Below are 18253 nucleotides of genomic sequence, written 5' to 3'. Positions count from 1 at the left end.
CTGGAAGTGTTCCAGGCCAGGCTGGATGGGACTCTGAGCAAGGTATCCCTGGCATGGCAGGATGGGCTTTAAGGTCCCTTCCAACCCAAACCAGTCTGGGGTTCTGCGATTAAATCTTTGTTTGAAGATTTGCTTCCTCTGAACAGTATGTGTACAGAAGCAGCTACTCCTGCAGCTGTGTGGTGATGAACATTTTAGCACCTGATGGGCTCTAACACGGCACTGAGTGTCCCTGGGGGTTTTATATTCTGGTAACCTGCAGGAAGGTTTTGTCACGCGAGGCCTCTCACAAACGCCCATTTAGTCATGGACCGATGTTTGTTAGCGACTTGTTTCCTGACCATGGGGCAGGCCCAGGCCGCAGACGCTTGACACCAGAAGGTCCCCAGACAGCAGCGACAAGGCTGCGGTGGCTGGGCGGGGTTCGGGGCTTTCCCGTCGGGCCCGGAGCACGTTCCTGTCCCTCAGGGGAGCGCCGCCTCCGGCCCCGCCGTGCTCCCGGCCCGCCCCACACACAACATGGCCGGCGGGACCCGGCAGCCCCGCCCCGGGGCGGGCCGGAACGGGCGGGGCCATGGCGGCGGCCGGCGGGGACGGCCGGGGATGAGGGCAGCGGCGGCCGCGCTCCCGCCGGCAGGTGAGCGCGGGCCGTGGGGCGGGTTGTGGGTGTCCGTTCCCTCCCCGACATCCCCTCCGCACAGCCACAGCCGCAATCCCATCGCCTTCCTCCACAGCCCCGTAGCTGTCCGTGTACACCCCCTTATACACACCCTACACACCCATGTACACACACCCCCATTCCTTCCCCACACACAGACACGCCCTATACATACATCCCCACACACAGGCACCCCGCAGATACATCTCCACACATACACACCTGACACACCCATACACACACCCCCATTCCTTCCCCACACGCAGACACACCCCACACACAGACACCCCACACTTACATCCCCATACATACACACCCCACACTTATATCCCTGCACACACCCTCCCATTCCTTCCCCACACACATACACACTCCTTACACACATCCCCACACAGACACCACACTGACACACCCCAAACATACATCCCCACACGTACACACCCCACACACATGCACACCCCACACACAGACACCCCTTCCATCACCCCTAACACCCCCCATGCACACACAGCCTTGTGTCTCTTGCAGTCTTGGGCTCCTTCCCCTCCCTAACACTTCGGGAATGTCTCAGCAGGCCCTCCTGGCCTCCTCTGGTGGCACAGCCAAACTGGATTTTCCAGTAGTAAACTTAATAATGAAGCACAGTTACATCTTGTACTGTTAGAGGGAGATGGAGGTTGCTGGGTTGGGTGCTGGAGGCACAGCCTCACCCTATTTTGTGGTGTGAAAATTCTGCCATCAGCACCGCTGGCTTCTTACAGCGGCAGTGATGCCAACCAGGCTGCTTTTGCATCTCTGTTCATCAGTTTGTACCAGGGCAAGAGGTCTCATCTGGGGGTTCAGCTGCTGCCAGGCTTCCTTGCTGCCCCTGGGAAGCAGGGAAGGCAGAGTTTTGGAGAAGTGGCAGGCCTGCTGTGCCTCTGTCACATAGCTGCTGTCTCTTGAGTAGGAGTTCTGGTGTTTCGTGGAGGATTTGACTTATTACAAATCTGCAGGTTGTGTTATGTAGCTTATTGATTTTTGTGAAGCTAAGGATCTCAGCTGACCAGAAGTTTAAATGTGTAGCTATCTTGTGCAATCTCACCGGGTTATCTAGAATACCTATTTGCAGATTAGAGGATTCCTCTAGAATATTAAAATTATATTATTTTTTGTGCATTCTTGTTTGTAAGTTTCTGCAATCAATTTATACAAAATTGGAAGATTTTGTTTACAGGCCACTTAAGCATCATCTGAGATTGATCAAACTGTGCAGAAACCAAGGAGGAATTTTCAGTCTGCTGTTGTATTACTATCCTTTCAATCCTTCTGTAGCTGGAGGGATCTGTGAGGCACCAAGTTCCTAAAACAGAAAAAGATTCGCATTCTGGTAATTTTTCTATTGATTTCTGGTAGAAGCTGTCTCCAGTGTTCAGCTCTAGCTTAATTTTATCTCACCTTCCTGTGTGTAAATTAATCAAGGAGTCAGAGAAACGGGTATAATGTTAGGTTTGAATTTTGGTGAATCTCTTGAGGTAGCTTGGAGATGTGAAGAATGTTGGTTTAAAGCCTTTTGAAAAGTTTACGCTGTGGTTGTTTAATACCATTGTAGCCTTTAATGTGTTTCCTTTTGAAGGGACAATCACATAGCAAGCAGACTAATCCCTGAACTTTTAATACCACAGCAAGGTGGTGTGTGGTGTTAGTGAGTCACTGATGGTGAGTCATCCAAACTTCAACACAAATAAATTAATTGTTTGATTTACTTTTGTTCTGGTAATATCTGGAAGGCCCAGAGGAAGATCATGACCTTGTAGAACTGGGACTTGTATAAAAGCACACACAAGAAGACAACCCCTGAGCCTTTGTATATTCTTTTCTATCTAAGCTTGATTTCAGATTGCTTTACCAACATGAATACAAATATGTGTCTTAAACTTTCTAAAATTGAAATGTATTAGTAAACATTTTGGCCTTGTAGGATTTGACAGGATAAATAGTGTTATGTGGGATTATATGGATTGTACCTCCCAGAAAGAAACAACAGGGGCCTGAGCTTGGTGACATATTAACATCTCCATATCTAGTCCTGGAAAATGAAGACCCCCTCTCCTTGAATTCCAGTCAAGCATGTTACTTGCAGAAATTGCATTAACATTAAATTGAATTGGCATTCATTAATTACATTGCTACATTTAGTAAAGGTGATTTTCTGTTTTAATTTACTTTTCAATGGAAAATTGTATGTAGAAGGGGCAGTAGATGGTGTTGATTGTGGGTGTGTGATAGCCCAGCTCTCCCCCACTCCTTTGCACGGTGAGTTTTGTTTTTATAGTAATGTAGCAATGTAAGTAATAATAACAAATGTAGGGAAAGTAATAAAAATATAGGGAGAACCACCCCTCCCACCACCCCCATTAGATCAGTGATGGGATGGCATGGGATGGGATATACCCAGAGAAGCTGTGCTATCTGTGTCTTTGGGGCTTTTCAAAACATAAATGGGTAAAGCTCTGAGCAAACTGTCCAGACCTTGTAGCTAACCCTGCAGAGAGCAGGAGGCTGGACCAAGGGTCTTGCTGAGGTCCCTCCCTGCCAGAATGGTTGAGTGATTTTAACAAAAGGCTGACTTGGGCAAGTGAGAGATCTAATGTAGAAAGTGACATCTGGTGTCAGGAGCTGAAATGCAGTTTGTAAGCGCTCTTCTAACAACTGGAGTTTGGGGAAATCCTCCTGTAAGGGTTTAATGGTATCAGTTGCAAGATCAGTAACTTCAGTTCCCTCCCCTGAGGTCCTGCGAATACTGATGGTTGAAAGAGAATGTAAGGGATTTCTCTTGGAATCATGGGTTTTTATTCTATAAGCACCACATGAACCAGATGAACTTTCCTGCTTCAAAACAAAGCAAAAATATATGTTCATAAATTAGAATGTCTGTATTGGTTCTTTAAGCATTACCCAGTGTAGAATAGGGGGTTCTGTCAGTAGTGTCTTTAAGGGAAGGTTGCATGCCTGTTTATAAAAGGTGGGGAGTGTGAAAACTCTCCCTGTAGCCGGTGTCTTTGTGTGCAGTTGTCCAGCTGAGAAATGCAGTGTTCCAGTCTGAGCCTACATGTTATTTCCTTGGGTTTTAAATTAATATGCTTATGTGAAAGTGTTTTCTAGGTGTCACTCTTCTTCTGCTTTTACTTCCCTGTATCCTCCCCTGTTTTCAGCTTTAAACTTTTCTGTACAAACAGGTTGATTCTGCTTTAGGATAATGGCAGGAAAAGTGAAGTGGGTAACTGACATAGAAAAATCTGTTCTAATAAACAACTTTGAAAAAAGAGGATGGATTCAGGTGGCAGAAAATGAAGATTGGAATTTTTATTGGTAAGTACACTACAATTACCAATTTCTTCTATCAATGTTATGGAGGCTTGCCCTATTACCAGAGTCCTGACTTCTGTAATCAACTGTATTTTCCTTCTCTTCATGATAATGATTTTTATTTAGGCTAATTATTCAACATTTCAGTCCTGAGAGTGAATGTGAAATTAGATCAAGATTGTGGTAAAAGGAGAGGAGTAAATAATCTACTCATTTGGTGTTTGTCTAATCTAAAACCATGGAATGCTGTCCTAGAATGCGGTAATCTATTAACTGACAGAACCTACTCTTTCAATAAAACAAACAATTTATGATGTTTCTTTCAAATACATCAGAATGGCAGTTTGTGCTGCCAGATGTACCCTTTGTGAACCACTTATTTAAATGGACAGGAATCTAAATGGGCAGGAATCTAGTAATCTGCTCATGCTTTTGGAATGCAGTTGGGAGAGTGGGGGAACACTCATGGAAATTGCTGTGTGACTGGTTGTTTTGTTTTGGGTTAGTTGGTTTGTTTTTTTTTCTTCCTGAAATGATAATGTAGAAGATTGGTGGCATTCAGGAAATATTCCTAAATATTCACATCTAATATAGAAAACTCTTTGCATCTATGTCCCTGCTCTTATCTTCTGTGAAAAGTGTAGTTGATAATTGACTTGATGACTCTGTCTCTGCAGCACTTTCATCTGGTCTATAACTAAGCATCACAGGTGTTTTTAGCAAGATCTCTTAACCAGTTTTCAGGTCATATGTTAGAATTCCTTTGTAATCCAAGTAGCAAGGTTGGATTTGTGGCTTTTTTGAAGAGGAAGGGTGAGTTTCAAGCATGTGACATAACAGTTTAGGAGGAGGATTCTGTAGCATTTGGATACACTTCAGTAATTTCTAGGCCCTGCTAGGGATTGACCTGACTATCAACAAGCCAGAGTCCAGTAGGACCCATTTTTCATCTTTCTGTCCTCACTTCCTGCACTAATTTCAGCAGTAGTAGAAGGACTGATTAACCTTCATCAGAATTTCATTTACTTTGTTAATAAACTTCAGGATATGCTGGATTATCACTGCAGCAAAATATTAAATATAAAGAGAAATGAGAGAGAGAAAAGATGAAGAATTTGGAGGGAAAAGACCTCTAATTTGTTGTCCTGAAGGGTGTTTCTTGAGAGAAATCGTTTGGTGTCTGTCTTTGGTTTCAGGATGAGTGTCCAAACAATCAGAAATGTGTTCAGTGTGGAAACTGGTTACCGCCTCTCTGATGACCAAATTGTCAATCATTTCCCAAACCACTATGAACTGACCAGAAAAGATTTGATGGTAAAGAATATCAAGAGATACAGAAAAGAACTTGAGAAAGAAGGAAGTCCTCTTGCAGAAAAGGATGAAAATGGGAAATATATTTATTTGGGTATGTTGTTCTTATTATCAGCATTCAGCTTTTTTTTCTTAGGGAGTCAATAACTGGAATAGAAGCAGCTTTTTTGTGCATGAAGCACTGAACCTCTGGAATGTTATGACATTAAGGTGGCTGCCTTGAAGTGCTCTGTCCCTCTTTTGTGTTTGATTCATTTGGGATTTCTCAAAAATTATTTTGGAGAGGGAAAATTGTGGATTTAAGATACTTTGCAATTAGGTTAGTAGTGAAACCAAAGGGCTCTGCTACTTCGTATAAGAGAGTGAAAAAACATTATGTGAAAATGTTACAGGGGAGCAAAAACTAAAACTTTTTGCAGGAAGGCTCTAGACAGAACTGAATGAAATGTGGCAGAAGTTGGGGAATTAATAATGACTACTAGAAAATAGAATAAAAAGCAAACCAGGGAAAAAAATACCCAAGAAACCCAAACCCCAAAACTAAACCAGGAATAGATCAGGAATGAGGAAAGCAGAGTTGCTTTGGAGGTCAGAAAGCATTGAAGTGAAACAGTGGGATATGTGGAGTTGAATTATATCTTGGAAAAGTGAAATGAAAACACTTCATCCATGTAAGAAGGCAGTTATTTAAGGATGGAAGTGAATATAATTTAATAGCAAAAAGTGTTTCAGTAATCATGGTAAAACTGAGTGTGGGAGCAAAGAAAAATAATAGGAGTTCAGAATAAGATACAATAAGACTAATGGGAGTTACATGGAAATACAGATTACACAACCAAAGGCGATTTTTACCTGGGCAGAGCATGACAAAGAATGGTGAAAGTTGATACAGGAAATCGAGACATTTTAGCTGTTTAGTTGGAATGCTATCTAATACTTATTTGCCCAGCATATAAATGGAAGAAGAAAATCTATTCACATTAATTAGAATCTATTACTGTGAAGTTAGCATTCTGCAACATTTTGCAATTGTTTAAGTAAAAACTAAATGTAAATGAGATAAAAAGCATCATGAGTCTTAATGAAGGTGGATCATGCCAGGCTGGAAAACTGAAAATACAGACCTTTTCTTTTTCAGTGTTTATGTGTCAATGGCCGTATCACATAGAGTGTCTTCAATTTCCACCTTTTTCCCCCCTTAATTCAGATTTTGTTCCTGTGACTTTTATGCTTCCTGCTGATTATAATCTGTTTGTTGAAGAATTCAGAAAGAATCCCTCCAGCACGTGGATTATGAAACCTTGTGGTAAAGCTCAAGGAAAAGGAATATTTCTAATCAATAAACTCTCCCAAATAAAAAAATGGTCTCGAGACAGCAAAACATCTTCGTAAGTTCTTAAAACCTAACCTTTCCTTGTACTTTCTGTAATTAGGTGAACTACATCATCATGCTGATTGTCTGATGCATGGGAAAAGTATTCCATTATTATTATTGCTTTTTCATTTTATGGTTAGGCTTGCATTTAATCTCAGTTGCTATCTGGTTTCCTCCTTCAACAGGTTATAATACAACTTGTTTTGGTATGCGGAAGTACAGGGAACTGTTCAATTAATATTCTTTATAAAATTGCCTTCAGTGTTTTTTGGGGAAAACTTGAACAGAAAGAAATTGTTCTGCTTCACAGTGCTAAATAACAGGAAGCAAGAAAAAATCTTCCCCTCGGCAGTTTCAATAATTGTTTAATATAAATTAGATCACTTTTTAAATTAGTACAAAGGAAGAATGCATTTCTATGAAGTAAATGTGTTTTCCTTCTACAAAACAAAATGATACATGTCATGTTGATCTCCTTCCAAATGGATGACATAGCTTAGCAATTTTATGTTTTTCTCTGATTAGAAGTTTTGATCACACAGCTAATGTTTTTTCCTGTGATCAAGTGACTGGCTTGAATATAATTTGAGTATTTTTCCCCCCATTTGATTTGGAATCTGAAGAATGTCACAATCTGAAAGTTACATTAACTTTTCACAGTGGTTTGCAATTGCACACCAAGCAGAAATGCAAATATTCCAGCAGTACAAGACCTTGAATAATGAAGGTAGTGCACTGCATTCTTTGTGCTTGTCTGGACCTTGCCAAGCTTTAAATTCTCTTTAAGGGAAAAAGGCTGGATTGTAGAACTGCATCCTGAATGGCTTGGTCAGCTACTGTGTGAGTTTAAATGAGTAATTGATTTTGGTCATCTGTACAGTATTTTCAGCTTTTTTTTTGTACATAGGGCCTGATGCCAAGTGTGTATTGTTCACCAACCCAACTTCATATGCTGTCTTGGCAAAAGAGGCAAGATTTCAGTCAACTCAAAATGTACAGAAGTGAAAGACTTCAGCAGTTTTATTGTTGCAAATATCATATTGTGAGACATGGTTTGTGTTTTCCAGGTTTGTGTCTCAGTCTTCCAAAGAAGCCTATGTGATTTCCCTCTACATCAACAATCCCTTACTAATTGGTGGAAAGAAATTTGATCTTCGTCTCTATGTTTTGGTGTCTACCTACCGTCCACTGAGATGTTACATGTAAGGCTGCATGCCTTTGTATTTTGTTTAGAGATGGTGTCCAAATAATGTTGTGCATGTTGCACAAAGAGGCATGACTTGTAAATAGTATCCTAGGGTGCTCACTTCCTTGCTTCTTACAGGGATTTACACATTTTAACGACATTTTGCATTTAAGGTACAAGCTTGGATTTTGCCGGTTTTGCACAGTGAAATACACACCAAGTACAAGTGAACTGGATAACATGTTTGTACATCTTACAAACGTTGCCATTCAGAAACATGGGGTAAGTGTGCTGAGTTCTTAGATGCTCTTTTGTAGCCAGACTAGTTTTCTTAAATTGTCACAAAAACTTGGACTCATAAGGTTTTCTCATGCTCTTTATCATCTTGCAATTAAAATACTTCACCTTGCACTCACAAATAAATACATTTTAGAATTTAGAAATTTTGGAAAACCAAAAAAAGTCCGGATAATGAGTTGCAGCTCTGTAATAGAGTGTGATAATTTCAGTATTGACTCACAGTAGTTGAGAGCAATATGCTTATTTATGCATTGAACAGTGAAATTAATGAACTTGGATCACGTGGATATGTACTTTATAATAGTGGCCTAATATCTCCTTCCTCATTCCCCCTTCCCTCTCTCTCTCCCTGGCAGTTAATTCAATTTCTTCTTTCCAGCACTTACTCATCACAGGACTTTCCAGCTTTTTCCAGTGTTCCCCCAACCTCCTGCCCCCATCTTCCTTCTGTGGGAAACAAAGGGAATGTGCAGATGCAACCTTGAGATAAATAAGTGCTGCCTGGCCACCTGGTGGCTTCCTCTTGCATGGACTAAGCTGGAGCTCTGCCTGCAGGACAGCTCTGTCCTGTAATTTGCCATTGATATTCATGTGGTAACAGGGCTTTCACAGCCCTTCCATATGTCAAAGTAGGCTGAAATTCAGCAGTGAGGAGGGAGGTTAGTGGGGCAGGGGTGACAGAGATGGACATAAAGTGTCACTTGCCAAGCCTTGTTCCTTCAGGGAATGACTTGATAATGATTGTCCCTTTGGTGTTTTTAGCGGATGTCTGTGATTTACAAACCATGCCTCTGGTACAGTCATTAAAACTCTATTGTTGCACTTCCTAATGCCAGAAGCTTTATTTTAATGGTATGGAAAATAATATGTATGGACACACACACAAACACATGTTCCTGATTATATTAATGTGGGTATACACATGCACTCATACACAAGATATATGCAATGTATCTTAAATTGAAACTTGCTTAATGTGCCTTCTCTGCTACTGTTCCATAAGCTGTGCACCATAGCAGAACTGCTTTTGTCTGAGTATTGCTATAACAACAGTGTGCACGGTGATGTTGGTAGTTCTAAACAGGGTAAGTGGTCAAGTAATGCCATTTCTCAGTACTACAAACATTTTATTGCTCACATGCTGATTTGTGAAGTGTTTCAGACGTGTTTGGATTTGACAGGGCACACTGAGAATTTCTTATGGTGAAAGCAGGTCCCACAGAACTTAGAGAAAAGATCCTGGTACTGTTGCCATAGCAGTGAAGATGTGAGGTACATGATACATTGCCTGCCTTCTTATTATGAGCCTTTCCATCTTCTCTACCAGTTAAAGAATGGCCTTCAAGATTTTTCCCAAATAAAAGAAGTGACTGTGGTGGTGAGGTCACTTAAATAAACAACAACAGAAACGGATATAGAAGTAGCAGCCTACTACTGGAGGCTGTGGATGTGGAATTACTACTAGAATATTTGAAAACCTTTTTATAAATTGTAAACCACTGATATCTGTTCAGTCTTGCAGAAAGGCAGAAGAGAAGTTTAATAGAAAGCTGTGCTCCCCATCCTATTTGTTCTGTTTTAAATATACCTGTAACTTCAGAGACATTTAGACTGTGCAGTTTTAGTCTTCTAAAACTGTACTTAATTTGAGCTGCCAGTAATTTGTAAAAATTACGATGAGGCGCTGGAAAATGCATGTGTAATGCAAACAGAACAACAACATTTCTTATACATAATTATTTTCACTTTGTTTTAATGTCTTTAATTAAATAACTGTGACTGTGTAAAGCTCTACCCAGGTGCAATCTATTTTGATTTGAGTACTTGTTCTGAAGGGCAAAGAGGGCCAAAACTTTGATCTCTGTTCCCTTGCTGGAATCTCAAGACATTTTTTCCATGGAGCAAATCCTGAGAACGATGTTTCAGGTCCTTATTTGTCCAGTCCAGTTTTCCAAATATACTAGTGGGGGAGCTGTAGGAGAAAGCTTAATAATAAGATAGATGCTTCTCTGACCTTGTCCTAGAGGATGACAGAATTTGTTCTCCCGAGAGCCTTTTTCTCCTCTATGCTCTATTCTGTGTTTTGTAATTTAGCAGGCATACAATCATTAATTCTCAGAAATGCTCTGAAGAGAGCACTTTATAAAGGCACAAAGCATTTGTCCTGAGAGTTCCTTGAGGGCTGAACATGTGTCTTTCCATCAGTATGAGCAACCCTTGCTTTGTTCTTGTCTTTCCATTTAAAGAGAAATAATGCAGAGCCTTGATAGCCTCTGAAAAGACAACATAAGGTAACCTCCTGTTTCTTCTTGTTCAGTTTCAGTAACACTTAGTGGGGTTCTGTACTGAATTACTTGAAAAATTTAACTTTAAAACCAATTCAGGTGTCGTTTCACTATGTTCTTGAATGTAACTGTTATCAGTAGCACCATTAGGAAGATAGCAGGGAACAGACAAGTTGTACTTTAAATAAATAAACACACACAGGCAAACACTTTCAAGGGATGCATTTTACAACAGCTACCTACAGTGAAATTCTGCTGTTGCTCATTAAATGTTTTTTCCTTATCCACAGAGAAGCAAAACATTCAGTTCTTTCCTTTCACATTTTAAAACTTCTATTTCCAAATCATAACTCATACTTTACTGTAAAACTGTCAAATTACCCATTGTTTTTTTTCTCCTAAGAAAGATTTATTGCTTGATTTGCAATGTGTGATACAAGCATATTAGAGCTATAATAAAAGCAGTTGTTTATGTAGAGGGCAGTTCAAAGCTGAGGTCTTTATAAACGTGCAAGAGCAATTAGGCAGGTTTGTTTTTAGAGCATAAGGGGACTTATTGTGGAGATGAAAAAACCTGCTGAACAACTTCAAAATCTTAGACTGAGTGAACTCCTTAACTCTTCAGGATGATTACAACCATATCCATGGAGGCAAGTGGACAGTGAGTAACTTACGCCTGTATCTGGAGAGCACCCGTGGAAAGGAAGTCACCAACAAATTGTTTGATGAAATCCACTGGATAATTGTGCAGTCCCTGAAGGCTGTTGCGGTGAGTGCTGCCAGCAATAGCATTCCAGCTGCAGGCTTCCCACAACCATGGATGTGAGCTTGCCATTCAAACCCCTTCACCTGTTTTCTGCTCTTTGAGTGATGGTGTTGATGCTGATTTCTGCAGCTCTCTTATCTCTTGATGTCTTGATATCTCTTGAGATGAAGGAGCTGTATCTTGATTGGGTGAGTGGGTTGAACTGTCTGTGGATATTTGAAGGAGTGAATTCCCTCTTTCCTTGAAGGATTTGTGATCTGTTTAATATGACTTGATACCGCCCTTGTGAAAGGTATTAAGTTCTGCCAGAATGTGTGACGTCATTCCAGCAATAACAAATGTGTCAAAGAAAAAAAACAACTCTGGAGGACAATTTATCAAAGGAAACCTAAGGCTATTAATTCACCAGAGTTACATAACGTGCTTTCACTGCTTTTGTACACAAGCCGCAGAGTTACCATGAGTTTATTTTCTTTAAAAAGCCAGCAGCATCCAGTTCTCTGCTTGAGTGACTTTCTAGTGTGTAGGTAATAGTCTGTGATCATATTACAGGGCAAGTATCACTCTGGGAGTCAGTGGGGGTAACTGAGGAGCTCGCTATTGCCAAGGACTCTCCTGGTCCCAAGTACATTGTCTTGTCATCTCTCTTGGGTTGGTCCTGGCACCATTTAGAGCTGAATCAGCTCACTTGTGCACTGGCAATTACTACCTTGCTTTATTGATGGCTTGGTGTTCTGCCAGGGGAATAAGCTGAGTCACGGAAGGAGCAGATGAACACCAGAATCAGCACAAGAAACAGGGACAAGGTCGTGCAGCTAGGATCAGTGGGAGCTGGGGAAGCACGGCTAACCTGGCCTCTGCTGTGCAATCATATCTGAAGGTACTTGGGAGAAGAAAACGGATGTAATCAAATGTTAGCAGAACCTTAGAAGAGGAAAAGTGGTGAGAATGATGGAGCATGAAATTTGTTGTTCCTCTGTCATTCTGACAATGGCACATATAATTAGATTCTTGTTCCTTCTTCCCCCTTTTGGTCCCTGAAGAAATGAAAAGCTTCATTATTAGTCGTGAGGAAAATATCTCAGAAACCTTCACAAAGTTTTCTCTAAAAGATCTAAGGAGATTCACATAGAAGAAAGTATTATACCGTGCATACTGCAGATGTTAAGCAGATGCTGGAAAGCTCCTGGTTCTCTAGAGGATGTGCATCTAAGCTCAACTTGGTCTCTCTTGGCTTTGGGGTTATAGTTACCTTGAGTAATTATAATTTTAAAATGTATTTTGTAATTGACCTAAAATTTCTGCATAGTTACAGCAGCAGAATAAAAGAAATGTCTTTGAATTGCTTTTCTAAAGTTTAAAGAATTCACAATTACATTAAGTTGTAAATTTTCAAACTTTCTGTTTTCTCCTGATGCGTGCAGGCTTTAAATATAGTTATTACTTTTGCAAAGTATAAGAACACTTATTTTCACTATGGAAACATAATGGGAAATTAACATAACTTATGACTGCATTGATGACAAGTATTTAGTACTGAAATGTTTTCATACAGCCTCAAAAAAAAGAGGCAATGCTGAACCTACTAGTTAGCAAGCTTATATTTGAGTTACAACACTAGAAAAGTGTTGCAGAAGATTCATAGTGTCATCACATGTGATTTCTAGCAAAGAAAAGTGTGTAATTGGGTTACTTACTGAAGAGTAGATTTTAATAAGTATACTTTCTTTTCTTTTTCCCCAGCCTGTAATGAATAATGATAAACACTGCTTTGAGTGTTATGGATATGACATTATCATTGATGACAAGCTTAAACCCTGGCTAATTGAGGTAAAGTTGTATAAAATACAGGAAAATACTACCTTCTCGTTTCACAGAATAAAACTAAGTAGATTTCAGTGTAGTCTTTCCTTTTTTTAAATGATACTTTCTGTTTATCAGGTAAGTGGATTAAGAAAAATAGTGGGAAGTGAGATAGGTCATGTGATGACCAAGCTAGCATGTGCTTTTCTTTCCTATTTTTTTGGTGTTTCTCTTTGTTTGTGGCTTTCTGTTTTGGTTTCTAAGTCCAGTGCATCTGTACAACTGCACTTGAGAGGCAGTCTGAACATTAGCAGCCCTGTTTAAATACTGGGTCAGTACCTGGAAAATGGACATTGACTTGATGGAGCATAATACCAAATTCAAGTTTTAAATACTGTCATAGCCTTAATACAGGTTGAGAGGAAACAAAAGGGCATACAAAGGATAATTAGGATTTTTTGAAAACCTTTTTATTTTTTACATAAATTTCTCTTTGGTGTATTAACTTTAGATCTGTATGTTACTATAAATTTTATACATCCCTCTTCCTTCTCAAAATAATCTGTTTATCGTTCTGATACTACTTCTCCAAAATAAATGTGGAACAAAGATACATTAAATGAATTCCAGGTAATTAAAACAAGATACAATGTAGTGCTTTGAATAGAAAGCACTCTTCAGCTCACAATATAATGGGAGAATTCAGATAAGAACTTAGAGAAAAGTTGTTTACAGAAGAGAGCCACAAATTTCTGTGTGTAACAGTGGTTCATGAGAACTGGGCGTATTTTAAGTACTCAAATGTATGGAGTTTGTAACCACGTAAACAGAAAATGTAACAAAAATTCTGTCTTGTCTGATTCACCCTGGTGAATCTCATCTCAACAGAAATCTTCAGGCTGACCCTGCAGATACTTAGCAGAGTGGTACCTTCCTGTCTAAGTGAAAAGAAAAACGCCCAGTGGGGAATTCCTTCCAGTGCCTGAGGAACTGAAAGATGTGCTTTGAGCCACCAAGGCTGAAAACACAGAGACATCACACATGCTGTTTGGAGAACACTCCAAAAACTGATACTGACTGGGGTTTTTTTCTCCTTTTGTAGGTTAATGCTTCCCCTTCTCTTACTTCCAGCACCGCTAATGATCGCATCTTGAAGTATAATCTTATTAACGACACACTTAACATTGCTGTGCCTAACGGGGAGATTCCTGACTGCAAATGGAATAAATCTCCACCAAAAGAGGTTCTGGGCAATTATGAAGTCTTGTAAGTTTTATCACTGTTTCATATAAAGGCTAATGTTTTTCTGTCACCTCACTTTTTTTGATGTGTAATGTAGGCCAAAAAAAGATAAGGTGAACTTCATTCTGATGTGAAAAATGGGCACAAAATACCATTTCATTTCTTTGGAGCTGTATTGGAGGTGTAAGTGCATTAAAGCAGAGTTCCCTTGCCTCATGTCCAGAGAGGATGTTGTCTGAAAAGCTCTGCATGCACCTTCTGAGCTTCCAGCAGTTAGAACTGAGGGACAGAAGCAAAGAGAATGTTTGTCTTCTACACGGTCAGAACTTTAATTGTATGGAGGCTGATATATACATGGTACTTAAACAGTTAAAATAGTTGGTTGTGGTTTAAAAGTTATTTGATGCAAATTTTCTCTCAGTTCATAGACATAATACCTCTTGAGTCCTGAAATTAATGAATGTAATAATAAATAATAAAATTGTCAGACATTTTTTTAATTTCTTGATCTGTGTTATAAGAAGAGAAATTAAGGAAAGTGAAATTTTTATATTGGAGTGTCTGCAAGATTTTTCTGGGATTGATTGATTTTTTGCAGAAGAACACTGATTTGAATACCATATTGGTGACACAGTTTCTCATCTTTTTTGAGAAAATATGTGGATGGGTTCTCTAGCACTAGTGGTGCAATTGCTCAGTATGTCAGTAATACACTTCATGTACATAGCTGTTCCACTAGTTCATACTCATTTAAATACTTTTTCCCTATACTAGTAAAAGCAGTTAAAGATAAGTGGTCTGAATTATGATTTAAGATTTAATGTATGTTATACACATGGTAGATATGAATACTTATAAAAGAGTATAACTAAGTATACATTATGATTTTTCTACAATTTTTTAAGTATTATCTTTTGTTAATTACAATTACCTATCTATAAGCAAATTCTGCTTGGAATTTGCTTAGCAGCTGAAACATCAGTATATGCTGAGGTTCTCTGAGGCTATAATGGATTTAGATATTTACAGAACCACTCATCACTGTGGTTAAGTGTTACCAAATACTGAAGTCGCCAAATGCATTTTGTTTGATCACATGGCTGTTTAGTTCACCTCATTCTTTCCCTCTCTCTGTGATGCAATAGGGGAGTTTTAACACTGCAGCTAACAATCTCCCCTTTGTAGCAATAGCTCAGGAGTTATTTGAGCTGGCAGCAGTCTGATGTTCTGCTTAACCACAGACCTGCAGAAGTACAGGGGGAATTTCACAAGCATGAAATTTCATAAACTCAGGAGTTTCACTAAAGCTGCCAGATGACTTGTTTCTTTCAAACAGGGGCTGAAGATATTTCAGATTCTCTGTATTGTAAAATTATAGATTCACAGAATCATAGCTGCATGTCACGCTGTGCCTGCATGAAGCTGTGGAACAGCTTGTCTCAAGCTCTAGTTCTAGCTAGTAAGCAGAAGAGAATGTAGAAGTAGAATGTGCAGGACCCACTGCTGCTTGTGTAGCAGGACAAGGCACTGAAGGAGTTTTCTTCCCTCCAGATACGACGAAGAGATGGCGCAGAGCGATGGAACCGATCGCGACCTGCGGGGTCGTCCTGGGCAGTCCACGGGGGTCAAAGGAAGCCGTGCAAGAGATTCAGGAAAGCCTGTCCTGACCACCTGGAAGTGATGACAGAAAAAACAGCTGCACTCTTGGTAGGAAGACATCAAGAATAACTTCAAGTTTTGGAACAGATTCCTGTGTTTTGCTACATTGTATGTAGGAAATACTAACGGAAGACATAACAGCCTTTAAAAACTGAAACAAACACTCAAAACACAGGAACTGTACTAGACATACAGTGACCTGGTAATTATTACAACAATACATATAGAGTGTGTATGTATATGCAATTATGTTTATATAATTTGTATAAGTTAATCCTCAATAATATCAAGAACTTTATTTATAAAGATGGCAACTCCAAGTGTGTGTTCTGAACGAAACCCCTTGCTGTTCTGGATAGTATTTATTTCCTCTAGTAGCCTATCCCTTCCTGCCTATAATAAATGAGCTGTGGATTCCATGAAAGGGTGATGGTGGTAAGTACTAATATTTTCACAGTGGTGGTTCAGATTCTTGTAGTAAAAGAAGGGCAACTAGAAAAAATTAGCAGTACATGTACTTGAGGCTGTTGCCAGCTAATGCAGCTATTGATTTATAACCAGTATTAACAAATTGAAAAGTTTTTATATGCTAAGGGTTGGGGGTTTTTATTTCCTTTAAGTATTCTGAGCTGCTGACTCTTTAAGCTTATGGGAAGTCTTTAGGACTGAGGGAGTGTTTCAATGGTATATTGATGGACTGTTTCACTAGCTATTAATTTTTATTTTGAGATAGTGCATGTCTGTGGAAAACAGACAGAACAACCAGATACTATGATAAATCTCATTGCTTGAAACTGATGATAAATCTTTATTTGCACCAGAATCTCTCCATGTATCTATGCATGTATATAAGTCAAATATCTGTATATTTTTGTATATTTTATTTAACAAAAATATCGTAGCACATGGCAAGCTATTTCTGGTAGCTACGATAAGAATAGTTGTGATGATTAGCTGCTAAAACTAAGATGCAAAACTTAGCTACCAAAACTAAGGAGCAAAAGATAAAAATGGGTATTTCAGTCTTTGAACAACAAAGCATATAAATAAACTAGTGGGGTCTGTGATTGGCTGTTGCTTCCACCTTGTCTTTCCACCACATATTGGGTGGTTATTTGTAAATGGTAACATACATTGGTTGTTTTTATTATCCTTCCCCCTCCTTCCCTCCTTCCCTTTTTTTTTTTTTTTTTGGTAATGTTTAACTTGACTCTCCCAAAATTTTTAGTTTCTTGAACACCTAAACCAGATCACCTGCAATTGCACCACTTTGGAAGGTCCTCCTAGAAGAGGGCAGCAAACCATGGTCTCTGGGACAGTTGAATACAGTCTGGCAAGAGCAGCTTGTGCTGGGGAGGGAGGGCAGATAAGGGCTGGGCTGACCAACACCCTTACACAGAATCTGGGGTTTATCCTGGCAGTAAAGAATGAAATGTGTAGGCTGAGTCATTCCAAGCATAACTTTCATTAATTTTGTATATTCACCTAAAGGAACTGATTCTCTCTCCATCAGACTTGAATCTTCTCACTGGCCTCTACAAAAGCATATTCTAGTTGACTCTTGAAATAAATGAGGCAAAGGCAAGATGATCACTGCAGGATGGTAAAACTCACCTAAATTCCAGGTCTCATATGTTGGGGTTTTCTGTTTGGGTTTTTTCATGTGGGGTGAATTGGTGATGGTGGTGGTGGGTTGATTTGGTTTTTCTCACTTTCTGACTGTAAGTCTTGCTTGTATATTTGAGCCTTGACAGGCAAGCTACTCTTAAGTAGGGATGTAATCAGATGTGTTAGTCATCAGTAGTATTGTTTAATTCTATGATATTTAGTGGGCAGATGTTTCCGGTTTTACTCCCAGCTGCCTGTTAGGGATAAAGGGGAATGCAGCAGCAGCCCTAGGGGCTGTGGGCCTGTAGTAAATAGTATGATTATGTTTCTGACAGACAGGTAACATAACAAGGGTACTGTGATAGAAGGAAAATGAAGCTTTCTCTCACTGCTTGTGATTAATTTCTGTAGTGGCTGGGACAGAGGATGTGTTGTGGTATTCTGGTATTGCAACAGTAGCATTCCTTTCTGGAAAGGCTTAATGTGACAACAAAACCACGTCTGGGTTTTTAGGATTTATTGCTGTGGAAGGCTATGGAGACTGAATCCAGGGGATACTTTTAGGTGTAATTTCACAATGACCCAATAGTGGTAATAGCATCTAAATAATCTTGGTTTTCCAAACTAGTTTGTTGGTGGTACTCAGTGTTGGCAGGGGTGTTATTACAGGTAGGCTGTGAGTTGAATCAGAGCCTCCAGAGCACAGACATTA

The 18253-nt window shown here is 39.6% G+C and overlaps 1 protein-coding gene across 2 annotated transcripts; it reads left to right on the top strand.

Annotated features, from left to right (window-relative positions):
- The first annotated feature begins 568 nt into the window (after positions 1 to 568).
- On the top strand, positions 569 to 17000 carry TTLL1 (tubulin tyrosine ligase like 1). Of its 2 annotated transcripts, XM_033057995.2 has the most exons (10): positions 569 to 637; positions 3877 to 4009; positions 5203 to 5411; positions 6525 to 6705; positions 7760 to 7894; positions 8052 to 8160; positions 11089 to 11232; positions 12973 to 13059; positions 14135 to 14298; positions 15826 to 17000. In XM_033057995.2, exons 2-10 carry the CDS (start codon positions 3897 to 3899, stop codon positions 15953 to 15955), a joined length of 1272 nt encoding a protein of 423 aa, XP_032913886.1. In that variant the 5' UTR covers positions 569 to 637; positions 3877 to 3896; the 3' UTR covers positions 15956 to 17000. The 2 variants fall into 2 exon arrangements, with proteins under 2 accessions (XP_032913886.1, XP_032913887.1); XM_033057996.2 differs by lacking the exon at positions 11089 to 11232 and having other exon boundaries at positions 595 to 637.
- The last annotated feature ends 1253 nt before the right edge of the window (positions 17001 to 18253 follow it).

Source organism: Catharus ustulatus, chromosome 4 (genome assembly GCF_009819885.2).
Source record: "Catharus ustulatus isolate bCatUst1 chromosome 4, bCatUst1.pri.v2, whole genome shotgun sequence".
NCBI classification, from domain to species: Eukaryota; Metazoa; Chordata; class Aves; order Passeriformes; family Turdidae; genus Catharus; species Catharus ustulatus.
The sequence above is the reverse complement of the archived record's forward strand: the minus strand, read 5'-3'. Positions and strand labels throughout refer to the sequence as shown.